The following is a 27,869-nucleotide window of genomic DNA, read 5'->3' as shown; positions in this document are numbered from 1 at the left end:
CCCAACATATTGCTTCCCTTCAGGCTGACTTTTTGGTTCTGGGCAGTGACTGGAACTTAGTTCTCTATCATTATGTTGATAGGTGGTCATCTGCCCCTTATCTCATACCAAAAACTCATTCACTCCTCATGGCTCTCATAAGTACTAATGGCCTCGTGGATATCTGGCGCTTGTTACATTCCTCCCAGCTTGATTATACTTTTTTTCTGCCCCGCATGCCTCAGCCATGTGACTAGATTATTTTTTAATTTCAGGTGCTCTGATTTCATCTACTCAAGAGTGTACAAATTCTTTCATGTCCATTGTTGGACCATTCCACGGTGCTTCATCGCTTGAATACTTTAGCTGCGCTTCCATCCTCGTCAAGTGGAGATTTAATGCCGCCCTCTTAGATGATCCCAGTTTTTTGGAAAAAGTGCTGTTATAGACAACAGATTATTTCCAACATAATGACACGGGGAATGATTCCTTTCCTGCAGTCTGGGATGCTTATAAAGCACTAGTGTTTAAGCCCGTTACATTAACAGGTGCTAGAATAGATTAGTCTGATCCAGTATGGCTATTCTTCTTATGTCTTACCCCATATTCAAACTCCCATTTCCCCTTTTACCTTCCCTATTTCTACCTTTTTTCACCAACTTAAAAATCTGTCCCCTTTCTCTGTCCTTCACCTCCATAGAACTCCCTTTCCATTCCCCCTTTCCCTATCAACCTTTGATTCTGCATTTTCACTTATTCTTCCAGCTCCTATCTTCAGCCCCTTTCTCTCACATGCCCCCTTTTCAGCCCCCAGCTTCAGTCCCAGTCCTTTTCTCTCACATGTCCCCTTTTGTAGCCCCATTCTCCCACCTCCCCCTTTTTTCATCCCCAGCTCCCTTTTCACACACATCCCTTTTTATAGCCCCTAACCCTACCCCCTTCTCATACATGCTCTTCCAGCCCTCAGTTCTAGTCCCAGTCTCCTTATCATACCTGTCATCCTTTACAGCCCCCAAATCAAAACCCCAGACCCCTTCTCTCACAACTCACCTTTTGCAGTCCCAAGCTCCAGCCCTCTTCTCCGAATTGTCTTCTTTTAACAGCCTCCTTCATCAGGTCTCTTTTCCCAAGAACTCCCCTTTAAGGCCTCCTTCCCTCACATGTCCCCTTTTTTCAACCCCAGATTTCAACCCCTTTTTAGCTCCCCCAGCCCCCTTCTTCCATCTTTTCCCATTCAGCCTCCAGCCCCAGCCCCCTTTTCTCACATGTCCCTTTTACAGCCTCCTTCTCACATATATCCTCTTTTCTGCCCCCAGCCCCCTTCTCTTACACATCCCCATTATCAGCTCCCAGCCCCTTTCTCTAACATATTCCCTTTTTACAATACCAACACCAGCTCCAGCCCCCTTCTCCCACCTACCCTTTTTTTAAGCCCCTACTAAGGTATTATTTTAGACAAGGGTTTGTTTTTCTTTTTCTTTTATTCTTATGGTTCATTTTTTAAAAACTCCAGTGAATAACTCATCTCAGTTCCTTCAGCAGTACTGCTCTCAGCAATCATCTTTGCCGCTTCGCCCGAGCCTGCTGTCCCGGTGAAGCAGTAACCAGCATGGTGAGAAAGAAAGAAAAAAAAAAGCCTGCACTCTCTGCCCGGGTTTCTGCAGTGCCTGCACCCGGGTGCCCACACTACCCTCCACTTTCTCTTCCCCTATCACCCTGATCCCCGTGCCATCTCCTCCTCCTCCCATTGCCGAGGTGCCTGCAGCTCCGCCTTCTGTCCAGCTCTCCCCAACGCTCGCACGCTCTCCCTGTCCTCCTTACCCAGGTGCCCACACCACCCTCCACTTTCTCTCCCACTATCACCCGGATCCCCGCACCCTCTCCTCCCCCTCCCATTGCCGGAGTGCCTGCAGGACTCCCTTCAGCTCTCCCCAATGCTCGCACCCTCTCTCTATCCTCCTGCTCCAGGGTGATTGAGTCCCCCCTGGCGCCCCTCTCCCTTCCTCGGGTTTTTCATTCTTTCTCAGTGCCAGCTCAGTCTGTGTGTGGGATCACACACCCCTCCCCTGTGGGCTTCTTCAGGGTCCTAAACCTTGTGTACCTGGTGCTCCCTTTTTTTCCAGTTCCTAGTTTTTCTGTTGTTCCCCCCCTTTCTCTCTCTCTCTCTTTTTGCTCGGTGGTTCTATTGTACTGTGCATGTGGAGGCACGGAGTTTGAATCCTAGTGCGCATGCGCACTAAGAGATTTATTATTATTGATATGCCCGGGGCAAAATTATAGCTTATACAGCTCACTTAAATAAAATCCATGCTTCCCAACTTTGTGACTTGGATTTGCATCTTACCACCCTAGAATGGCAGCTTTGCACTGCCTCCGAATCTGATCTGTACTCTCAGATTTGCAAACTTAAGTTCCAATATAATACTATTCTCGCAGAGAGGGCAGGGGTAGTGATTATGAAGGAGAGAACAGTCTACTACGAACATAGCAACAAGGCGGATAGACTATTAGCCAATTATTTAAAGAAGAAAAAGTGCACTGGGAAAATAGAAGCTCTCAGGGATAATCCATATCTCAACTCCTAATCTTATAGCTAAGAAATTTAAATCGTTTTACAAATCTCTTTATACATCTAGAACAGGGGTAGAGAACTCCGGTCCTCGAGAGCCATACTCCAGTTGGGTTTTCAGGATTTCCCCAATGAATATGCATTGAAAGCAGTGCATGCAAATAGATCTCAAGCAGATTCATTAGGGAAATCCTGAAACCCGACTGGAATACGGCTCTCGAGGACCAGAGTTCCCTACCCCTGGTCTAGAGCTTCTCCTACCTCTCAACAAATAGCTGCATTTCTGCAGGAGCTAACACTTCCTGCCTTATCTCCAAAGATTCTTCAACAGCTTAATGAGCCACTCACATTGTCAGAAATTTCTGCTGCTATTACCAAATTAAAGAGGAGGAAGGCCCCAGGGGGGTACAGATTCTCTCTTGACTTTTATAGATCCTTCCCTGACCTGTTAATTCCCAAACTTTATTGCCTTTATTATACTTTCATTCAGTCTAAAGCTAGTACTGGCATTTTTTTTGAGGCGGACAGTAGTAGTATTTCCCAAACCGTATCATGACCCACTTCTCGCCAAAAATTATAGGCCCATCTCCTTATTAAATTACGATTGCATGATATATGCCAAGCTGTTAGCTGATAATTTTGCTGTAGCCTTACCATCTTTAAATCTGACACAGTGTGTTTTTGTACAAGGCAGGATGATATCATATAATGCCTGAGTCCTGTGTCATGTCTTGCAATCGGTGTATCAAACTTCGATTCCCACTTGCCATGTCCTTAGATGCTGAAAAATCTTTCAACTATGTGGAGTGGAAGTTTTTATTTCATGCTATGTCCTGGTCCCAATTAGGGGATGGCTTTATTGATATGGTGTATCTCTTATATATGAATCCTAGGGCACGGCTTAATGTGGATGGGTATCTTACTTCTTTTTTTTCATTATCACATGGCACTCATCAGGGTTGCCCCTTGTCCCTTTTACTGTTCAATTTGGCCCTCAAGCCACTGCTCCAGCATTTAGATTCTCACATAGATTTGCATGGTATTTAAGTAAGCAGGATAGAGGTTCGTGTGTCCTCATTTGCAGACGACGTCCTTCTCTATATTTTGCGGCCAGTGGAATCTATCCCTCATACCCTGACTTTACTGGATCGGTTTGGTTCCCTTTCTGGCTATTCGGTAAATTGGGAGAAGACTGAAGTCTTACCTCTTAATGTGCATTGTACCCCTGATATGGTCTCTTTGGGTTGACTTGGTGCTCCACTGACATCAAATATTTGGGCATCCGTTTTTGTAGTACTTGGTCTGCTACTATACAACATAATGTTTCTTTACTGCTGACTAAAGTCAAATCTTGATGTGACCCGTGGATACCTCTTCGCTTAACATGGTGGGGACGTCTAGAGATGATACGAATGGTCATCACGCCCCAGATTCTCTGTCCTACAAATGCTCCCCTTCCCTTTCCTGGAACTTTGTTTACATCTTTATATAAAATACTAACCCAATATTTGTGGACTGGGAAACCCCCTAGAATTTCTTTGCATACATTGAAGTGTCCCTACTCTCAGGGAGGGGTAAATTTTCCTGACTTCTCTAGGTATGTAATAGCTGCCCTCGTGCCAGTCGGTGGTTTCTTGCTGAAACAGGCATTGTGGTACCCTATTGGGTGTCACTTGAGAGAGCCTTGATTTCCCCTTATCATTTTGCTCAGGTGTTTCAATCCCATCATTTACCTTTCATGTCCCATTGGGTTATCTTATGTACTACCCAACATGCTATTGCCATATTGGGTTCTACTTTACCAGTCTCATTTTATATGTCTTCTGAGTCTCCTCTTTGGGGAAATCTATAACTCACTATTGGGGGCCGTATATTTTTCTGGTCTATTTGGGCGAACTGTGGGTTATGGAGCTTAAAGGATGTTGTTCATGACAATATGATATATTCATTCTCTGACTTACAACACCTATATGATTTACCTATTTCACAGTTCTTTCATTATGTGCAATTATCTCATTGTTTACATGCTGTATTTGGTTCTAAGATCTCTGTGATACCTGCTTCTCTAAAGTCGTTTGTTTCCTATATGTACCAGCTGAACTATCAGCCTCATGCAATGTCTCTTGTATACCGTACATTGTCTGCTTACCTGTGCAATTAATTTGGTCTCAGGAGCTTTCTTGTGATTTTACTGATGTTCAATGGCAATGTTTGTTGTCCACTATGAATAGATCTTTGCGTTCAGCCTTTTTGCTACAGTCACTATAGGACAATGCATTTCTCCTATGTTATGCTGTGCTCTAGATCAGTGTTTTTCAACCTTTTTTGGGCAAAGGCACACTTGTTTCATGAAAAAAATCACGAGGCACACCACCATTAGAAAATGTTAAAAAATTTAACTCTGTGCCTATATTGACTATATATAAAGTAATTCTCTTGAATAGGAATCAAATAAACACAAAAAGTATTTTATAATGCTGCCACCGCCAACAACACCGTTGGCGGCGGTGGCACTCAAGTGGCTAAAGAGCCGCAGTTTGCCGGCCTAGGGACAACACTGGAGGGTGGCCAGCTGTGCACCCCCTTGGGACGTAAACCCGGGGTGGGGCAGACCGCCCCCCCCCCCACCCTGGTATGCCACTATCTATACCTCACTCCCTCCCTATGACCAAAAATTCTCCTTTCTTCTATTCCCCGTGTACACAACCATCTCTTTCCCTCCCTTCCTCTCTCCAAAGTCCATGCCTTCTGTGTCCAAACACTCATTCCCTCCCTTCCTCTCTCCCAAGTCCATTTCTTCTGTGTCCAAAAACGCATTCCCTCCCCCACCTCAGCATCTCTTTCCTCCCTTCCTCTCTCCCAAGTCCATGCCTTCTGTGTCCAAAAACCCATTCCCTCCCCCACCTCAGCATCTCTTTCCTCCCTTCCTCTCTCCCAAGTCCATGCCTTCTGTGTCCAAAAACCCATTCCCTCCCCCACCTCAGCATCTCTTTCCCTCCCTTCCTCTCTCCCAAGTTCATGCCTTGTGTCCAAAACGCACTCCCTCCCCCCTTTTGTGTTCCGTGTTTGCCTCCCAGCCCATCTTTGCAACTTTCTCAGCAAAACGAAACTCAAGCCGCAAGGCTTGTCTTCTGCTTCCTGCCTGCCCTGCCGCACACAAATAGCCGAACGGAAGTATTCTCCGACGTCAGCGCTGACGTCGGAGGGCAGGCTTTGCTTAAGCCCTCCCTCCGACGTCAGCGCTGACATCGGGGAACGCTTGCGATCGGCTATATGTTAGCTGCAGGGCAGGCAGGAACAGAAGACGAGCCTCGCGGCTCGAGATGTATTGAACTCCGCGGGTCCCCCATCCAGCTCTCTCCTGTCCACGTGGGGCGGACCGCCCCTCTCCCTAGACTAGTGGTACTGCCCTGAAGGCGGCCCTGACCGTACGGCACACCAGGCAACATCTCGCGGCACACTAGTGTGCCGCGGAACAGCGGTTGAAAAACACTGCTCTAGATCACCGGAGCTCTTTCTCACAGTGCTTCAATCTAAATTATTTGACATTATGATGGCTCTGACATTGAAAACAGTGTTGCTTCATTGGAAAGTAGATACCTTACTGCCTGTCCATAAATGGTGGAATGTGCTTTTTCTCACCTACCAATATGAACATCATGTTGCTGCATCTCAAGGACAATTATCCTGTTTTCACCTTCTCTGGGATTCCTTTGCTAAGTTTTGCTCCTCTTAAATTTGCCCTCTTTGCTCTGGGACTTTACTGGATTCTCTTGCTAGGTTTGTTTGTTGAGTTCCTTGGGCTTCTTTGCTGGATCCCAATTTATCTTATATCCTGTATCCTTTTGTATTGCCTATATTGTATTCTCTCTACCATTTGATATAATGGTTATTGTTGCCTCATTTCTGTATAACCACTGTTGTTTTTTTACTATTTCTTTCTGTTATCAATAAAAGATGAATGAACTGAAAAAAAAAAGATGCATCCTATTAGAACCTCACAGTTAAGACAGTGCTTCTGGGGGTGGTCATCTCACTATACATATATCAGAATTGCAAGCTTTCTTGTAGAGAGCCTATTCTCAGAATCTCAGAGGAGGGTGTAGTTCTCTGGGCTTGTCCCCTCCTTCCTTACAAAAGTTGTATCTGAACTGAAAAAAAGAAAGATGCATCCTATTAGAACCTCACAGTTAAGATAGTGCTTCTGGTGGTGGTCATCTCACTATACATATGTCAGAATTGCAAGCTTTCTTGTAGAGCGCCTTTTCTCAGAATCTCAGAGGAGGGTGTAGTTCTCTGGGCTTGTCCCCTCCTTCCTTATGAAAGTTGTATCTGATTTTCACCTCAACCAGAAGGTTTGTCTGCCTGCTTTTCAACCTACAGACTTGGACAAGCAGGATAGGATATTGAAGAAACTGGATGTGTGAAGAGTTTTACTTCACTACTAGGAAAGACCAATGACTTTTGGCTTTCCGACCATTTGTTTGTGCTAACCAACCAGTCCAGGTGAGGCAGACCGGCATCCAAGGCCTCTATAGCCAGATGGATTCGCATGGCCTTTTCATTGGTATATATCGCCTTTGGCAAGCAGCCGCCAGTTTCTCTCATAGCACACTCACCAGAAGTGTTGCATCTTCATAGGCAGAGTCCTGGGCAGTTCCTCCCGCAGAGATTTGTGGAGCAGCTACTTGGTCTACTCTACATGCCTTTACAAGGTTTTCAAGAGTAGATATGGTGGCTCAAAAGGACAACGCCTTTGCATACTCGCTCTCACGGGCAGACTCTTCTGTCCCACCCTAGACGTCAACCATTGCTTTGGCATGTCACCTAACATACAGACTCCTGAGTAGATGTAACAGAATGAAAGATTAGGCTCTTACCTGGATAATCATAATTCTGTTAATCTTCTCAGAGTCTATATGGAATAACCTCAGTATATCCTGTATCACCTGCTTTCTGCCTCGGATATTTCTAGATTCCAGGACTGGAGTTAACTAAGTGTAAAAAAATCCTGTATAAGTAAGTGAATTGCTCAACCTCTGGCTCTTTGCTATTAGTGCTTGTTGCACACAATACACTGGTTCACTATTGCAGCTATGTTAGAAATTCCTGTTGATAATTGTTCTTTTTTTAAGTTGCAGAGCAGAACAGAATTATATGATGTCTGTGGGGAGGTTCCCCATACCCCTCCTTTGTATTCTTTTCCAGTGGAGATTGATTGCTTTGGAATATAACAGAAGGGAACACTCCACTCCATTGGCAATGTGGGAGGTGCTGAAAGTTGTAACACACTTCTGCAGAATCCAGTTTGTGGGAATAGATTGATCACCTAATGTACGGACGTCTGAGAAAATTAACAGAAAAAAGATTAACCAGATAAGAACCTAATCTTTCATCATGTGTAAAAACTGGGTATTCTCAAAGGATAAGCAGATAGTATTCTGTCACATATTGCTGACGTCATCCACAGAGCCCGGTATGGACATGTACTAAAGTGCACTGTCATTTTAAAACGTTAACTCTGTCCATACTGCACAAGCATGTGTGCCTTTCTGCCTGACGTTGGCTTGGGGGACCTTCAGTTCTTCATTATCAGCGGAGTGAAGAAGCTGTGTTTTTTAAACACTCCTGTGTGTAGTAAATTTTTTCATTTCTGGTACCTTTCCACATACTGTTTTTTCCTCATATGTTTTCATTTTTTAGTATGTTTAACTTCATTTTTCTTCATTTTTTTTTTTTTTTTACTCAATTTTTCTATACCGTTCTCCCAGGGAAGCTCAGAACGGTTTACATGAATTTATTCAGGTACTCAAGCATTTTTGTTATTTTCTTTAATCAGGCTTTCGGGTGGCTTCCTGCCTCCATTGAGGCTGGGCAAAAAACAAAAGGAATTGACCCCAAAATATCCACAAAGAAAATCCAGAGAAAACAAAAATAAACTCTGTGGAGTGATGATGTTCCTAAATGGACTTTATTTGAAAGTGTGTGGTGAGCCGGAAGTGAGACACTGCTTGCATTTGCCTTTCCATTGCAAATGCAAGCAGTGTCTCACTTCCAGCTCACCACACAATTGTTTCCCATGTACTCACCTTTATAGGACCCCCAGGGACTCCTGAAGAAGACTTTTTGTTGAAACGCGGACCGTGTTGGATCCTGTATTCCTAGCGGACTAGGTCCTTTAAGGCTCTTATGTGGATGATTTATTTTTATGTGGATGGAATTATTTTATGTGGATGATTTCAGTGTACCTTTGGAACTTTGACACTTTCAAATAAAGTTCATTTAGGAACATCGTCACTCCACAGAGTTTTTCTGGTTTCCGTTGAGGCTGGGAACATCGACTCCTTTTCAGAAGTGGTTCTACTTGACCTCCCCTACAATTAAGAACTTTGATTTAGTATCGGTGGTCTTCCCATCAATGTCCCCTATGCCCAGTGGATTCAAGAAGTGCTCTCAATGTAACAGGACTATCTCTGGTTCAGACCCTCACACATGGTGTGTGCAGTATCTAGTTCCTGAACATCAGGACATTTCTTGTGATCTATGTGCTCGTATGCAAGAGAGCTCTAAAGGCTTGCCAATTGTCAAGTTTCCAAGTATTATTAACACTTGATATCCCACATATCTTAAAAAAAGGTCTAAGCAACTTACAATAAAGTCAATAAACATAAATTAATATAAAATTAAATCTAGAGTGGAGTGGAAAGGGTGCATGTGAATTACTTGCTCACTCTTTCAAAAAATACTAGGACTAGGGGGCATGTGATGAAGCTACTAAGTAGTAGATTTAAAACAAACAAGAGAAAATATTTCTTCACACAAAGTGTAATTAAATTCATTGCCAGAGAATGTGGTGAAATCAGTTAGTTTAGTGGGGTTGAACAAAGGTTTGGATAATTTCCTAAAAGAGAAGTCAATAAACCATTATTGAGATGGCTTGGGGAAATCCACTGCTTATTTTTAGGATAAGCAGCATCAAATCTGTTTTACTACTTGGGATCTAGCTGGGTACTTGGGACCTAGGATGGTCACTGTTGGAAACAGGATACTGAGCCTGATGAACCTTTGGTTTGTCCCAAAATGGCAATTCTTATGTTCTTATGTTCATTGGCACACATAGCCTGATATCTATCTTCCTAGAAGTAGATACCTCTCCCCTGTTGCTTTCAGTCTTGAACATTATTGAAGCATCCAGAAAACCATCTACTAGACACATTTAGCAATTTAAATGGACACAATTTACTATTTGGTGTGATCACCACTTGTTGCATCCAATCACATGTCCTCTACCATCTCTGCTGTACTAACTCCTTCATCTTTCAATTCTGGATTTCAAACTTAAGAATATAAGAATAGCCTTACTGGGTCAGATCAATGGTCCATTAAACCCAGTAGCCCATTCTCACGGTGGCCAATCCAGGTCCCGAGTACCTGGACAAAACCCAAGGAGTAGCAATATTCCCTGCTACCGATCCAGGGGAAGCAGTGACTTCCCTCATGTCTTTCTCAAAAACAGACTGTGGACTTTTCCTCCAAGAAATTGTCCAAACCTTTCTTAAAACCAGCTACGCTATCCACTCTTACCACAACCTCTGACAATGCGTTCTAGAGCTTAACTATTCTCTGAGTGAAAAAATATTTCCTCCTATTGGTTTTAAAAGTATTTCCATGTAACTTCATCAAGTGTCCCCTACTGTAGTCTTTGTACTTTTTGATGGAGTGAAAACTCGATCCAGATGTACCCGTTCTATTCCACCCAGGATTTTGTAGACTTCAATCATATCTCCCCTCAGCTGTCTCTTTTCCAAGCTGAAGAGTCCTAACCTTTTTAGTCTTTCCTCATATGAGAGGAGTTCCATCCCCTTTATCATCTTGGTTGCTCTTCTTTGAATCTTTTCTAACGCCATTATATCTTTCTTGAGATAAGGAGATCAGAATTGATGAGGTTGCACCATGGAGCGATACAGGGGCATTATAACATTCTTAGTCTTGTTAAACCATCCCTTTTTAAATCATTTCTAGCATGCTGTTTTGCTTTTTTGGCCACTGCCACACATTGGGTGGAAGGTTTCATCATATTGTCTACAATGACACCCAGATCCTTGTCATGGGCACTAACCCCAAAGGTGGACCCTAGTAACTGTGATTCGGGTTATTCTTGGAATACTGCGTCCAACATTGGTCTCCCTACCTAAAGAGGGATATAAAACTGCTGGAGAGGGTGCAGAGACGAGCAACAAAACTGGTGAAGGGTATGGAGAAACTGGAATACGAGGACAGACTTATAACACTAGGATTGTTCTCCCTTGAGAAAAGGAGACTGCGTGGGGATATGATCGAGACCTTCAAAATACTGAAAGGAATCGACAAAATAGAGCAGAGAAGATTATTTACATTGTCCAATTTGACACGGACTAGAGGACATGTAATGAAGCTAAGGGGGGACAGGTTCAGGACTAATGCCAGGAAGTTCTGCTTCACTCAGAGAGTGGTTGACACCTGGAATGCCCTCCCAGATGAGATTATTGTGGAATCGACCGTCCTAGGCTTTAAGAGCAAACTAGATGCATATCTCCTTAAGAGAGGCATATAAGGATATGGTGGACTATAAATTACGACAGGTGTACACCTGGCAGGGTCTCCGCGTGTGCGGATCGCCGGACTTGATGGACCGAAGGTCTGATCCGGAGATGGCATTTCTTATGTTCTTATGTTCTTATGTTCTTCCCAATGTGCATCACTTTGCATTTGTCCACATTAAATTTCATCTGCCACTTGGAAGCCCAGTCTTCCAATTTTCTAAGGTCCGCTTGTAATTTTTCACAATCTGCATGCGTTTTAACAACTTTGAACAGTTTAGAAACATAGAAAATGATGTCAGAAAAGGGCCACGGCGCATCTAGTCTGCCCACACTAATGGCCCACCCCCTAACTACCTCCATGAAGAGATCCCACATGCCAATCCCATCTTTTCTTAAAATCTGGCACGCTGCTGGCCTCAATTACCTGTTGTGGAAGATTATTCCAGCGGTCAACCACCCTTTTAGTGAAGAAATATTTTCTGGTTTCGCCATGAAATTTCCCACCCCTGATTTTCAACGGATGCCCTCTTGTTGCCGTGGGTCCTTTAAGGAAAAAGAGATCCTCTTCCACCTTGATACGGCCCGTGACATATTTGAATGTCTCAATCATGTCTCCCCTCTTGCGTTCCTCGAGTGAGTACAGCTGCAACTTACCCAGTCGTTCCTCATACGGGAGATCCTTGAGTCCTGAGACCATCCTGATGGCCATTCGCTGAACCGACTCAACTCTCCGCACATCTTTTTGATAATGCGGCCTCCAGAATTGTACACAGTATTCCAGATGGGGTCTCACCATGGATCTGTACAACGGCATTATGACCTCGGGCTTATGGCTGACGAAACTTCTACGGATACAGTCCATGATTTGTCTAGCCCTGGATGAAGCTTTGTCCACTTGATTGGCAGTCTTCATGTCTGCGCTAATAATCCCCCCAAGTCACGTTCTGCTACAGTCCTTGCTAGGATCTCACCATTTAGGATGTAAGTCCTGCATGGATTTTTTCCGCCAAGGTGCATGACCTTGCATTTTTTGGCATTGAAACTTAGTTGCCAAGTCTTTGACCAATGCTCCAGCAGGAGTAGGTCCTGCGTCATACTGTCGAGCATTGAGCTTTTGTCGTGCACTGTGCTTTCATCTGTTGTGCGGTTGCCTACTATGTTGCATAGTTTGGCATCATCGGCGAATAATGTAATTTTACCTCGAAGCCCCTCAGCCAAGTCTCTTACGAAGATGTTAAATAGGATCGGGCCCAAGACCGAGCCCTGCAGCACGCCGCTGATCACCTCCGTCGTATCGGAGAGGGTACCATTTATCACTACCCTCTGAAGTCTACCTCTAAGCCAGTCCCTAATCCTTGCGGTTAATGTTTCACCCAGTCCCATCGAACCCATCTTGCTCAATAACCTGCGGTGTGGGACGCTATCAAACGCTTTGCTGAAGTCCAAGTACACGACGTCCAGGGACTCCCCTATATCCAGCTTTCTTGTTACCCAGTTAAAGAAGCTGATCAGATTTGATTGGCAGGACCTTCCCTTCGTAAAACCATGTTGATGGGGATCTCGTAGATTCTCCTCGTTCAGGATCGTATACAATTGGAATTTGATTAATGTTTCCATAAGTTTACTCACTATCGATGTGAGACTCACCGGTCTATAATTCTCAGCCTCCGTCCTGCATCCCTTTTTGTGGAGTGGAATGACGTTAGCCATTTTTCAATCCAACGGGACTCTTCCTGTACTTAGGGAAAGATTGAAGTGTCATCTGCAAATTTAATCACCTCACTCGTCATTTCAAGTTCCAGATCATTTACAAGTAAGTTAAACAACACCGGTCCCAGTACAGATCCCTGTGGCACTCCACTGTTTACTCTCCTCCATTGAGAAAAATTACCATTTAACCCTACCCTCTGTTTTCTATCCGATAACCAATTCCTAATCCACAACTGAACTTTTGTCATCTATCCCATGACTGTTTAATTTTCTCAGAAGCCTTTCATGAGGAACTTTATCAAAAGCTTTCTGAAAATCCAGATACACTACATCAATCGGCTCACCTTAATACACATGTTTATTCATACCTTTTTCTGTACGTGTCCTAGTGCAATCAGTGCTTTTCATACTTAGTTGAATTGTAGACCTATCTCGATGCATCAATTGGTCTTCAGATTCACGAAAGGCCTTTATTATACCAAACCTCTACTCAGATCACCACCTGTGGAATGAGATTTAAATGTTGTTCCTTTTATACTCTTGTCTGCTTCACTAAAACACCTCACCTGGAAAGTGACTTTCTTGATGGCACTTCTGCACATTGAGTCAGCAAATTACAAGCACTGGTATCAAATCCACCCCATACCAGATTTTATCACAACAAAGGTGTTCTCCATACTCATCTGAAGTTTTTACCGAAAGTGATCTCTGAATTTCATCTCTACCAGTCCATTGTTTTACCTGTTTTCTTTCCAAAACAACATGCACATCCTGGGAAATCAGTTCATACCCTGGACTGTAAAAGAGCTTTTGCTTACTACTTGGATTAAACCAAATCACATAGGATTATGACTCAACTACTTATCTCCTTTGACCCTAACAGATTGGAAGTTCCAGCTACCTAGAGGACCAAGAGGACTCATATTTCATGCTAGCTAGCAGACTGCATATCCTTTGCGTATTCTCAGACTGGACTGATACTAGATGGCCGTATCACTGCTCATAGAGTAACAGCTATGGTGACTCCTATTGCCTACTTGGCTCTACTACCATATAAGACATCTGCAAAAGCAGTCATTTAGTCCTTAGTCCACACATTTACTTCTCATTGCTGCTTAAATCAACATTCTAGACAAGACAAAGTCAGTTTTGTCAGGCAGTTATCAAAAATGTATTTTCTCTTTAACAGCCATCCTCAGGAATTTCACCTACTTCATGACAGTTATATTTAACCCTCTTCCTAGAGGCATGAATCTAGCAGCTTGGAAGTTTCATACGTGAGAATATAGTGCTTGCTTGTCCTTGCAGCAAGCATAGAGTAGTTACTCACCTGTAGCAGGTGTTTTCCGAGGATAGCAGGCAGATATTCTCACAATAGAAACATAGAAATTGACGGCAGAAAAGGGCCATAGCCCATCGAGTCTGCCCATACCAATGACCCACTCCCTGATTCTTACTCTTCTAGAGATCCCACATGAATATCCCATTTTCTCTTGAAATCTAACACGCTGCTGGCCTCAATCACCCTCTGAGGCAGCTCGTTCCAATGATCTACCACTCTTTCAGTGAAGAAGTACTTCCTCGCATCACCCTGAAATTTCCCTCCCCTGATTTTCAGCGAGTGTCCTCTGGTTACTGAGGGCCCTGTAAGACTGAAGATATCATCTTTCACCTCTATACGCCCAGTAATATACTTAAAGGTCTCAATCATGTCCCCTCTCTCTCTTCGCTCCTCCAGTGAGTACATCCGCAGTTTCCTCAACCTTTCTTCATACGTGAATTCCCCGAGCCCCAAAACCATTCGCTGAACCGACTCAATTCTCAACACATCTTTTCAGTAGTGTGGCCTCCAGAATTGAACACAATACTCGAGATGAGGTCTCACCATGGATCTGTACAGTGGCATTATGACTTCAGGCTTTCTGCTGACAAAACCCCTACGAATACATCCCATCATTTGTCTTGCCTTGGATGAAGCCTTCTCTACTTGATTGGCAGCCTTCATATCGTCGCTAATGATCACTCCTAAATCACGTTCCACCGTGGTCCTGGACAAGGTTTCACCATTTAGTGTGTAAGTTCTGTGTGGATTTTTTTTGCCTAGGTGCATTACTTTACATTTTTTAGCATTGAAGCCCAGCTGCCAAGTTGATGACCACTGTTCAAGCTGTCTTAGGTCCTGCGTCATAAAGTCAGGCACACTGCTTTTGCCTACTATGTTGCATAGTTTGGCGTCATCGGCAAACAGTGATACTTTTCCTCTAAGTCCTTGGGTCAAATCTCCTATGAATAAATTGAATAGAATCGGCCCTAAGACGGAGCCCTGAGGTACTCCACTCATCACTGCTGACGTTTTGGAGGGGGTACCGTTTACCATCACCCTTTGAAGCCTACCATCTAGCCAATCCCTTACCCATGTTGTGAATGTATCCCCTAATCCCATCGATTTTAGTTTGTTCAACAGCCTGCGGTGTGGGACGCTATCAAAAGCTTTGCTGAAGTCCAAATATATCACGTCAAGGGACTCACCGGCATCCAGATGACTGGTCACCCAATCAAAGAAGTCAATCAGATTAGATTGGCAGGACCTTCCCCTGGTAAATCCGTGTTGATGTGGATCGCGTAAATTTTCTTCATCTAGAATTTTGTCAAGTTCCTGTTTGATCAGTGTTTCCATGAGTTTGCACACTATGGATGTAAGACTCACCGGTCTGTAATTTCCTGTCTCCGTTCTGCAGCCCTTTTTGTGGAGTGGAATTACGTTAGCTGTTTTCCAGTCTAGGGGTACTTTTCCCGTGCGCATGGAAAGATTGAAGAGTACGGATAGTGGTTCAGCCAAAATTTCACTCAGCTCTCTGAGTACCCTGGGGTACTCTGACTACCCTGCCCAATCTGCCTACCTCCTCTAGCTGTCTTCTTAGCTTTTGGATGGAACTGAAGGTCCCATGAGCCAATGTCAAGTGGAAAGTTGCACGCGCAGTATGAACAGTGCTAAAGTTTTAAAGTGACAGTGCATGTCCGTACTGGACTCTGTGGACGACGTCACCTATATGTGAGACTATCTGCTTGCTGTCCTCGGAGAACACCTGCTACAGGTGAGTAACTATGTTTTCTGTTAACATCAAATTTCTGGGTAAGACTGATCTGTACTAACCCAGCTTTAGTTTTTCAATAGATATATTGATGATCTTTTGCCACTGCAATGTTTATGTTGATTTTTTTTTTCTAGGAAGGATCTTATATGACCCCTGTATGTTAGTTTTATGGCATTGTGTAATTGATTTATATGTCCTGAGTTATTTTGTAGGGCTTTATATTACTTCTCAATATGCCTTGTACTAGATTTAGGATTTGGATTTAGTTCATGCCTTTTTCAATTGTAGCTCAGTGAGAGTTATATTAAGGTTCAATACATATTTTCCTGTTTCTGGAGGGCTTACATAGCTATGTTAAAGTATTTGTATATATTTCCAGAACACTACAAATATATTAATAGCAGAAAATATAAGACAGTAATGTTGTAGTGGCTGCTAATTTCTTTCCAGAGGAAACTCTTGTGAGTGGGAGTGGCCATTTAATGAGGTGTCCTAGCACCCATCATTTTATTTGAGGTTTAAGTCCTTGCTGTGACCTCAGGCAAGACTCATTGTCTCCTTTTCTCTCAAACTATATCTAGAGGATAGGAGTCCATTTTACTTATATGAGATTTGTTGGTCATGATCACTGTGTATAGATTATTACTACTATTAATTATTTCTATAGCGCTACCAGATGCACGCAGCGCTGCACAGAGTCACAAAGAAGAAGGAAACAGTCCCTGCTCGAAAGAGCTTACAATCTAAACAGCCAAGACAGACAAACAGAATGTCATGGATACAGTTAAGGGGAATGATTAATCAGCTGGCTGGGTTGGAGGGCAGAGGAGTAGGGTTAAGGATTGAAGGCTATATCAAAAAGGTGAGTTTTCAGTCTGCTTTTAAACACGGGAAGGGAAGGGGATTGACGGATGCACCTTCTTGTCTAGTTTGTCTGTCTTGACTAGATTGTAAGCCCTTTTGAGCAGGGATTGTCTCTTCTCTGTTTTGATATACAGCACTATGTATGTCTAGTAGTGCTATAGAAATGATAAGTACCGTATTTTCACGCATATAACGCGCGTGTTATACGTGTTTTTACAAACCGTGCATAACCTTGCGCAGTATACGCGTGAGCGCGTTGTACAAATTTTTTTTTACATAGTTCCCCCCCCCGACGTCCGATTCAACCCCCCCGCAGGACCGCTCGCACCCCCACCCCGAAGGACCACTCACACGCACCCGCACCCCCACCCCGAAGGATCGCTCGCACGCGCTCCCACCCGCACCCGCATCCCCACCCTGAAGGACCGCTCGCACGCACTCCCACCCGCATCCCCACCCTGAAGGACCGCTCGCACGCACTCCCGTCCTCATGCCCCAGCCAACCGTGGCACCCCCAACACGATCGGGGCAAGAGGGAGCTCAAGCCCTCTTGCCCCAGCCAACCGCGGCACCCCCGACACGATCGGGGCAAGAGGGAGCTCAAGCCCTCTTGCCCCCCCCCCGACACGATCGGGGCAAAAGGGAGCCCAAGCCCTCTTGCCCCGCCGACTCCCCAACTCCTCGACAATATCGGGCCAGGAGGGAGCCCAAACCCTTCTGGCCACGGCGACCCCCTACCCCCACCCCGCACTACATTACGGGCAGGAGGGATCCCAGGCCCTCCTGCCCTCGACGCATACCCCCCTCCCCCAAACGCCCGCCCTCCCCCAAGAACCTCCGACCGCCCCCCCAGCCGACCCTCGACCCCCCTGGCCGACCCCCACGACACCCCCACCCGCCTTCCCCGTACCTTTATGTAGTTGGCCGGACAGACGGGAGCCAAACCCGCCTGTCCGGCAGGCAGCCAACGACGGAATGAGGCCGGATTGGCCCATCCGTCCCAAAGCTCCGCCTACTGGTGGGGCCTAAGGCACCTGAGCCAATCAGAATAGGCCCGGGAGCCTTAGGTCCCTCCTGGGGGCGGGGCCTTGGGCACATGGTCGGGTTGGGCCCATGTGCCTCAGGCCCCGCCCCCAGGAGGGACCTAAGGCTCCCGGGCCTATTCTGATTGGCCCAGGCACCTTAGGCCCCACCAGTAGGCGGAGCTTTGGGACGGATGGGCCAATCCGGCCTCATTCCGTCGTTGGCTGCCTGCCGGACAGGCAGGTTTGGCTCCCGTCTGTCCGGCCAACTACACAAAGGTACGGGGAAGGCGGGTGGGGGTGTCGTGGGGGTCGGCCAGGGGGGTCGCGGGTCGGTTGGGGGGGTGGTCGGAGGGTCTTGGGGGGGGCGGGCGTTGGGGGAGGGGGGGGTTTGCGTCGAGGGCAGGAGGGCCTGGGATCCCTCCTGCCCGTAATGTAGTGCGGGATGGGGTAGGGGGTCGCTGTGGCCAGGAGGGTTTGGGCTCCCTCCTGGCCCGATATTGTCGGGGAGTTGGGGAGTTGGCGGGGCAAGAGGGCTTGGGCTCCCTTTTGCTGCGATCGTGTCGGGGGGGGGCAAGAGGGCTTGAGCTCCCTCTTGCCCCGATCGTGTCGGGGGTGCCGCGGGTTGGCTGGGGCAAGAGGGCTTGAGCTCCCTCTTGCCCCGATCGTGTCGGGGGTGCCGCGGTTGGCTGGGGCAAGAGGACGGGAGTGCTTGCGAGCGGTCCTTCGGGGTGGGGGTGCGAGCGGTCCTGCGTTGGGGTGAATCGGACGTCGGGGGGGATCAGGTTTTCAGGGTGGGGACAGGACTTCAAGGGGGAGAGGAGAGTCGGGGCGGGCGAAAGGAGAGTCGGGGAGGCCAGAGGAGAGTCGGGGCGGGCAAAAGGAGAGTCGGGCGGCGACGGGAGAGTCGGGCAGCATGCGCGGTATATGGGTGTGCGCGGTATATAAAAATTTCTGTACATAGATTTGTGTTTTCCGCGCGCTATACCCGTGTGCGCGTTTTACACGGGTGCGCGTTATCTACGTGAAAATACGGTAGTAGTAGAAAATCGGTGGATTTCAAAATGCCTATGATGTAGCATTTTCAGCCATTCCAGTCCTTACTCTGAGATGTGTCGTATTTGAAGAGGTTAAGAATTCCTAAATTATAGTTTAATATGTTTAAGGGCCTTTTTAAAAGTGCTATTTATATTTTAAACATGTATAAACCAGCATTTCAAAGTCTGAGGGGGAAAGGTATTAGTGTGGGCTACCATTAAGATAAGTTATTTTACCATTAACCCCAGTTACTGGTTGGTCATAGAAACATAGAAGATGACTGAAAAGGGCTACAGCCCATCAAGTCTGCCCACTCTGCTTACCCACCCCCTGTCTATGCCCTAATGACCCAATTTCCTTATCTTGACCCTCGTAGGGATCCCACATGGGTATCCCATTTATTCTTAAAGTCTGGAATGCTGTATGCATAAAATGAAACCTGTGCTAAAATAACATAACATAATATTGTGCTTATTGACCGCGTAACCAGAAGTTCAACGCGGTTTACAAAAAGTTATAAAAGTAAACATGTTACATGAAATAAGATGATTCGTTAAACAGTCAAATATTTAGAAAAAAAGATAGGTCTTCAATTGTTTTCTAAAATGGCCATAGGAATGGGTAGTAAGCAACAATATTTGGAATTCGTTGTCATGAAGAGCTGCCTGAGATGCCAAAGTATGATTCAGAAATTTCTTATTCCTGAAATTCTGGACAGATGGAAAATTAAACAAAGGATGAGTTCTTCTACTATGTCTGTATGATGCTAAAGAAAATCTATTGACTAAGTAAGAAGGAGCGGCACCATAAATAGCCTTGTAACAGAAACAGCCTAGTTTAAACAATACCAGGGCCTCCATTGGCAGCCAATGCAATTCACGATAAAAGGGTGTAACATGATCAAATTTCTACAGGCCATAAATCATTCTGACCGCTGTATTCTGTATTATTGTAAGGCTTGCTAATTCTTTCTTGGTGACTGTCAGATAGATAATATTACAATAATTGAGAAGACTCAGTAGTAACGATTGAACCAGTAATCTAAAAGCAGTAAATTCAAAATAAGATCTAATTGTTCGCAATTTCCATAATGTGAAGTGGCATTTACGCACTACAGCATCTATCTGAGCATGCATTGTAAGATGCTGGTCTAAAATAACTCCCAAAATTTTAATCATTGAATTAATTTATACTAATAGAAGGTTCAGAAGAAATATTACTAACAGTCACCACGAAAAACTTTGTTTTGCCAGAGTTTAGTTTGAGTTTAAATTTTTGCATCAAGGAATCCATCTGTTTCATTACAGTTAGTGGTGAAATAAGACCTCCTAACAGTAATCCACTTTTATAACTATACCTCTGAATCCCAGATTTGCAAAGACAGGATATACAAATCTAAAACTGAAAAATGTGCTTATGGTCAGAAGATTTTGATGTCAACCTGTTTTGGGTGTCCCTAGGACAGGCCTAAAAATAAATGTGTATTCCTCATTTCAGGAGCAGAATGCACATCTGTGTCCAAAAACATCAACATGGGGTTTTATACCTGCTGCCTGGAACAACTAGGTTTCAGAAAAATGTTTCTATTGAGCAATGCTCCACTGGAAGTTTTAAGGGAGGTGAACCCCTCCCCCCTCCCCCCTATTCCCCCTCCAAAAGCAAAACTGTCAAGCGATACAGGGTTATGAGTTCTGACAGCTTCAGGAAAAATAAATGTTTATGATTCTAAAATGACTGACAAAAATGTATATGCTGATATTTCAAAACATACAGATATATGTGCTGGCCCATGCTGATTGTTGATATTATAGATTTTATAAAGAATATTCCTGCCATACATAACAGGCACATAAACATCCATTTCACCATGTATTTTAGAACAAGCTGTACATTAGTGGACCCTGCTTTAAAATGCTAGTGGCCTCCAGAAATATGGCAACCTTAATGTTTATGTTTTACCAGTCCCCAATGTTCATATGGCAAATAAATGTAACTGGACCAGTGTATAGAAGAATCATTTACGTTCATGAGTATGCCTCAGCCCCACCACTCCACCGCTGTACTGTCTTTTGACTGCGGAGAGAATTATGTGGCACTTCATCATTGGCCGCTCATAACGTTTATATTCATTATTTTTGATCGATTTAAAGTAGTTCACTTCAATTTTTATTTATATTATAACGTGTGTACTTAGCTTATATCAACTTATGTCAGCCAACGCCTGGGAGTCTAACTCCCAGTGAACTACTTTAAATCGATCAAAAATAATGAATATAAACGCTATGAGCGGCCAATGATGAAGTGCCACATAATTCTCTCCGCAGTCAAAAGACAGTACAGCGGTGGAGTGGTGGGGCTGAGGCATACTCATGAACGTAAATGATTCTTCTATATACTGGTCCAGTTACATTTATTTGGCATATTAAAATGCTAGTGGAGTATGAGGCATTCCGACTTAGACATTTTTGTACCGATTTGTACATCCTTTCTAAAATTCCACTCAGAATAAAAATTGATCCTCTGGGATACTCAAACTGCTACATCCCTGGGAATTTTAAAATAGTTCCTGCTAAAATGAATAAACGGCTTTGTGTAGAGGGATATTTCTGTTTTTATTCCAAGTTAATTCTTATTTTCCCTGTCCTCCTTCTTATAGAGAGCGTGCATAGACTTTGCCATAAGTGCCAAACCGTTGACACGTTACATGCCTCAGAACAAGCAATCTTTTCAGTACAAGATGTGGAAGTTCGTGGTGTCGCCTCCTTTTGAGTATTTTATCATGGTCATGATCGCACTCAATACTATCGTTCTGATGATGAAGGTTGGTCAACATGAAATTACTTCATGATGTAATCTTGTAAAGGCTGTTTTGTGCTTAAAATCCACTTTATTCATATAAACAGTCTTTTATGAAACCAGAAAACATGTGGAGGGGCATAATAAAAAAAAACGTCTACGTCCCCTTTTGGCCTAGGCCCTAAACACTGAAAGTAGAAGCAGGGAAAATGTCCATTCTCAAAAAAAACATCCAAAAGGAGGTTTTTTTGATAATGGCCTGCCTCTACGTCCAGCTGTTTAAACACCCAGACCACCAGTACGTCTACACTAACAATATATAATCAACCCCAAAAAAAGCCTAAGTCCCAAATGCCCAACACAAGAGCTTTTATGCGAAGGAGGAGTCAGTCCATCGCCTAAAAGCTGGATTCTGTAACCGGTGACTGTCAAAAATGCATTTGGGGATTAATAATAGGAAGGAACCATATATGCTGGGAGGAGAGAAGCTGATATGCACGGACAGGGAGAGGGACCTTGGGGTGATAGTGTCCGAAGATCTAAAGGTGAAAAAACAGTGTGACAAGGCAGTGGCTGCTGCCAGAAGGATGCTGGGCTGTATAAAGAGAGGTGTAGTCAGTAGAAGGAAGAAGGTGTTGATGCCCCTGTACAGGTCATTGGTGAGGCCCCACTTGGAGTATTGTGTTCAGTTTTGGAGACCGTATCTGGCGAAAGACGTAAGAAGAATTGAGGCGGTCCAGAGGAGGGCGACGAAAATGATAGGAGGCTTGCGCCAGAAGACGTATGAGGAGAGACTGGAAGCCCTGAATATGTATACCCTAGAGGAAATGGTTTTACCATTTTCCAGAGAAAGGAAAATGGTAAAACCAGAGGACATAATTTGAGGTTGAGGGGTGGTAGATTCAGGGGCAATGCTAGGAAATTCTACTTTACGGAGAGGGTAGTGGATGCCTGGAATGTGCTCCCGAGAGAGGTGGTGGAGAGTAAAACTGTGACTGAGTTCAAAGAAGCGTGGGATGAACACAGAAGATTTAGAATCAGAAAATAATATTAAATATTGACTAAGCCAGTTACTGGGCAGACTTGCACGGTCTGTGTCTGTGTATGGCCATTTGGTAGAGGATGGGCAGGGGAGGCCTTCAATGGCTGGGAGGGTGTAGATGGGCTGGAGTAAGTCTTAACAGAGATTTTGGCAGTTGGAACCCAAGCACAGTACCGGGTAAAGCTTTGGATTCTTGCCCAGAAATAGCTAAGAAGAAAAATTTAAAAAAAATTTAAATTGAATCAGGTTGAGCAGACTGGATGGACCATTCGGGTCTTTATCTGCCGTCATCTACTATGTTACTATGTTACTATATAAAAAGAACACCTGTTACAGAATCCACCCCCCACCAGCAACGATCGCAGCAGGAGAGATAGCCAATCTCTCCTGCCACGATCCACCCCCCCTCCCGATCGGATCGGGCAGGAGGGAGCCCAGGCCCTCCTGCCCAGCAACTCCCCACCCATCCCGACACGATCCGGGCAGGAGGGAGCCCAAGCCCTCCTGCCCTGGCGAGCTGCGACCCCCCCCCAGACAACATTAGGGCAGGAGAGAGCCCACCCCCCTCTAAGATACGGGCAGGAGGAATCCCAGGCCCTCCTTCCCTTGTCGCACCCCCCCACGATGGCCCCCTGAAACCCCGCTCGGCCTGCCCACAGGAAGGGCCTAAGGCAACTGGGTCTATTCTGGTTGGCCCAGGTGCCTCAGGCCCCACATGTGGGCGCAGCATGAGGCGCCTGAGCCAATCAGCCTTAAGGCCCGTCATTCTGAGGATGGTGGGCCTGCAGGATGGACGGGCTTGAGACCCTCTGTCCGGCCAACTTTAAGGTACAGGGGGTGTCGGAGGTGGTGGTCGCAGGGTTGGGGGATCCGGTGGGTTCGTAGGGGCCAAGCGGGGGTTCAGGGGGCAATCATGGCCCACTGAATGAGGGCAGGATGGCCTGGGATCCCTCCTACCCGTATCTTAGAGGGGGGGTGAGGGTCAGGGGGTTTTGCCGGGGCAGGAGGACTTGGGCTCCCCCTGCCCTGATGTTATCGGGGGGAGGGGGTGTTGCGGATCCGCGGTTCGCCGGGGCAGAAGGGCTTGGGCTTCCTCCTGCCCCGATCGTGTCGGGAGGGGTGGGGAGTTGCCAGGTAGGAGGTCCAGGGCTCCCTTCTGCCCGATCAGATCAGGGGGGGGGGATCGCGGTAGGAGAGATTTGCTATCTCTCCTGCTGCGATAGCGATCCCAAGTGCCGTGGTTGGTGGCACTTCGGGATTGTTATCGCGGCAGGGGAGATGAGCCATCTTTCCTGCCGCGATGGTTGCAGTGGAGGGTGGGCAGGTTACCGAGGCCACTGAGCTCAGGTACGTTAGATAGATTGTGAGCCCACCGGGACAGATAGGGAAAATGCTTGAGTACCTGATTGTAAAAACCGCTTAGATAACTTTGATAGGCGGTATATAAAAATCTAAATAAACTTGAAACTTGACCCTTTTTCAGAACTTATATCTGTTTTGACTTGATCTAAGTCAAAACGTATAAGTGCCGACTAGGCAACCTGTCAAATGTTTTGGTTATACCTGCTGTACGACTATGTCTAGGTTGGCCCACCTCCTGCCCTTTCTCCTCCTCTAAAAATGCCTCTTTTCACTCTATGCATTTAGAGGCAGGGGAAAGGCCTAAGCTGGTTTTAGATACATTTAAAGCCAGCTTTGGTTATGGGTACTTGGACGATCAGGCTTTTTGATCGTCCAAGTACCCATTCAGGCCACTTTATAGACTTTTTTTTTTTTTATTATGAGCCCCTTACTGTATATACTTGAATATAAACAGATCCCAATATGAACCGAGGTAACCTTTTTCTCCCAAAAAGTGAGTAAAATGGTTGACTTGAATATAAACAAAGACTAGACATTCTTGCAATATGTTTTTAATATATTATTTAACTTTACAATGTCTACTTTTAACCTCTTTGCTTCCCTGACATACATCTTAAAAACGGAGAAAGGTTTTGTATATATCACCATACAAAAGACTGAGACATAAAAATGGTTAAAATTCACAAATCCTAAAGATAAAATCAAGCAATATGGCATTTAGGGCCTGATTCTGTACAGGATTCCGGTCTCAGCGGATGCTTAAGAAGCAGCTGAGAATCATGTGTCAATCATGCACTGGCGTCCCATACAGAATCGCATCTACCTTAAGGCACAGACATCTTACCCCCAATTCTCTAACCAGCGCTCATTTCAACAGGCACCAGTTAGAGAATTGCACCTGCCTGATCACACAGATAGGCGATTCAGCTTAGCTAGCAGGACTCCCCGAAACCGCGTCTTTGGGGAGTCCTGCTGGCTCAGCAGATTGTGGGGGGGGGGAGGAAATTCCCCTGCCATGATCAGCTGAGCTGTCTGCGGCAGAGGACCCCTCCGACACCCCCCAAGGTCAGCATGAGGGATGCCCACTCCCTTCTGCCTCTGGGCCCCCTCAAACCCTGGTACCTCACCCTGAACCCCAACACCCCCCATAACTATAGAAGAAGACTGATAAGAAGAATAACCAGTTCCTCCTGCCCAGGGCAGAATTAATTCACAAGTCCACTGGGCCCCCCTGACCCACCCACCCCTCCCCACCATGTCCTTTCCCTCCCCTGCTCCTCCCCACCATGCATTGCCCCGCCCCTTTTATTTACCCATTTTTTTCTTCTTTATTTCCACTTTATTTCAAAATTCAAAACAAACAACAAAGATTACCATACCAATGCCAGTGTAGAGTTTTTCTTCTATGCAACCTCCAAACATCTCTGAACAAATATCCCCTTTCTTCCTAGAAGAAAAGATCTTCAGCTGGCAGAGCTTTAGGAAGCCCATCAATTTATATTTTGCATTTGGGTAGGAGGCATGGAACATGGCGGGAAGAAAATTTAGTGCCCGTCATTTTATTGGACGAATACATTTCTCAATTAGCTTTCAGAGGTTAAAACCTCTTTCTTCAGGTCAGTAAACTATACTGCTGTTACAGTATCTGTGCCCTGACCTGAAGAAAGGAGTTATGGGCTCTGAATTAGTAAAAAAAATGTATTAAAATTAGTCCAATAAACAGGATAAACTTATTTCCATTTTCTATTAATAAACGATTATCAACACAGCTATAATAATACTTTATCCTAATGCAAAAATAAATAAATAAAACAAATAGAAATTTTTTTCTACCTTTTATTGTCTGATTTCTGCTTTCCTCATCTTCTCATCATTCTCTTCCTTCCATCCACTGTCTGCCTTCTCTCTGCCTCTTCCATAAGGCGTCTGCTCTCTTTCTATGTCTTTTCCAGAAACTGTCTGCCTCTCACTTCCATCTCTCCCTCCTTACCCCCTTTGGTGTGGCATCCATCTACTTCTCTCCGCTCCACCCATTTTGTGGCATCTGTCTTCTTCCCTTCCATCTCTTCTTCCTTCCCAGCAGATTTTAGCATCTCTCTCTCTCTCCTCCTTTCCTTCCCTCAGATCTGATATCTGTCTCCTTCCTCATCCCCAGTCTAGTATCTGTCTCCTCCCCTTCCCTTGCTCTAGCATCTCTCTCTCCACTCCCTTCCTCCTATTCTTCCCTGGTGTTCTTTCTCAATTTATTTTCTTCCTCTATCTAAATTCTTTCTTACTATTCAGTCCTCAATTTTCCTCTTTCACTGTGTCCACCTATAGCTTGTCACCTCTTTCCCTTACCCCTTCCAGTATCTAACTCTATCCTCTTCCCCCAATCCAGCATGTGCCCTTTTTTCTTTTTCCTCCCTACTTCCTTCCAGGGCTTAAAATCGAGAGAACATTGAAAGTTTTATTTATTTATTGGGTTTGTTTTATATCCCATCATCCCCAACGAGCTCAGAATGGGTAACAAAGTTGACATACATAATGCATAGACAAAAAAAATTATGAATTTACATGTGTATAGTAATAGTAGATATAGAGAGTCAAGTTTAGCATACAATTTGGTCATTTTAAGTTAAGATATGGTTATTTTCATCTTCAGTCAACAAAAAGAGTGGATCTAGATCAGCGTACATTAGAATACATATGGTTGGAAGGGAGTAACTGGATTTATGGGAAGAGGTAAGTTTTTATTGCTGTCCTGAAGTTCAGAAGCCCTTTGAGGGATCTGATGTGAGGATGCAGTTGATTCCAATAGGAAGTGGGTGTAAGAATGGCATCTGGCACTCTGGAGTTAGAGGGCATGACCAGGAGGTATTTGCAAATGTGTTTTCCTCTGGGAGCGGAGTGGACTGTTTGAGATGTATGAAGTTTGGTTGATATGTAGCTGGGCGCCATGTTGTATTGAGACTTATATGTTATTGCTAGACCCTTGAAGATACAACATTTGATAATGGGTAGCCAGTGGGCTGATGATAGTGCTTCTGAGATGGAGTTGTAGGCATGGAGGTTTTTTAGGAGTCTAATTGTCGCATTTTGTACGTGTTGTAGGCGCTGGAGATTTTCTGCTGTTAATCTGTTGAATATTTGCTTAGAAAACGAGGAGCATCTATAGAATTAATTTTTTAAAAACTAGTAAGAGAATTTTATAGGTAATATGATGCGATGTAGTTAGCCAATGGGCTAATCTGAGTAATGGAGTGCACCTTTATATAATGAAATACAGTAATCTAAACAGCTATTAATGAGAGCTTTGATCAATACATTAATGGCTGATGGTTGTAATAGTGGATGAATAGAATGTATATGGTGTAAATTATATATACATTTCCATATTACCAAAGATATCTGAGCCATATATGAATAAATAAATAGACCAATAATAAATCCAATAATGAACTCAATATTATTTAAAAAAGTCCATAGAAATTAAAATATACATATCATTAAGTGAAAAGTTAAATAAGTTTCAAGTTTATTAAAATTTATTAACCCGCTTATCATATTTCTAAGCATACATAAGTTTTAGATTTGGGTTATGCATTATAGGTGACAGAGACAGACTTACATTGATAGACAGTGGAGTAGGCGGGAGAACTACAATAATGAATAGGACAGAGATCATTCCATATTAAAAATGAATGAGCTGATAACATCAATGTTGACAAGATCATGTCATTAACCAAAGAAAATAGATAAATGCACAATAAGGCCCCGATGTAATTATTAACCTTCCCCACCCCAAATTTAATTTGTATTTATTTATGT

The 27,869-nt window shown here is 44.6% G+C and overlaps 1 protein-coding gene across 5 annotated transcripts in view; it reads left to right on the top strand.

The window, feature by feature from the left end:
* Positions 1-27,869, top strand: part of CACNA1B (calcium voltage-gated channel subunit alpha1 B) — a 1,471,643-nt gene that overhangs the window by 1,102,350 nt on the left and 341,424 nt on the right. For all 5 annotated transcript variants that reach the window (XM_033960470.1, XM_033960471.1, XM_033960469.1 and 2 more), the window contains one exon: positions 21,516-21,680. In XM_033960470.1, coding sequence (XP_033816361.1) covers positions 21,516-21,680 — 165 coding nt within the window. The remainder of the gene's footprint in view (positions 1-21,515; positions 21,681-27,869) is intronic.

The sequence above is a fragment of the Geotrypetes seraphini genome, chromosome 10 (assembly GCF_902459505.1).
Source record: "Geotrypetes seraphini chromosome 10, aGeoSer1.1, whole genome shotgun sequence".
Lineage (NCBI taxonomy): Eukaryota > Metazoa > Chordata > Amphibia > Gymnophiona > Dermophiidae > Geotrypetes > Geotrypetes seraphini.
This window is presented reverse-complemented; position numbering and strand designations above follow the sequence as displayed.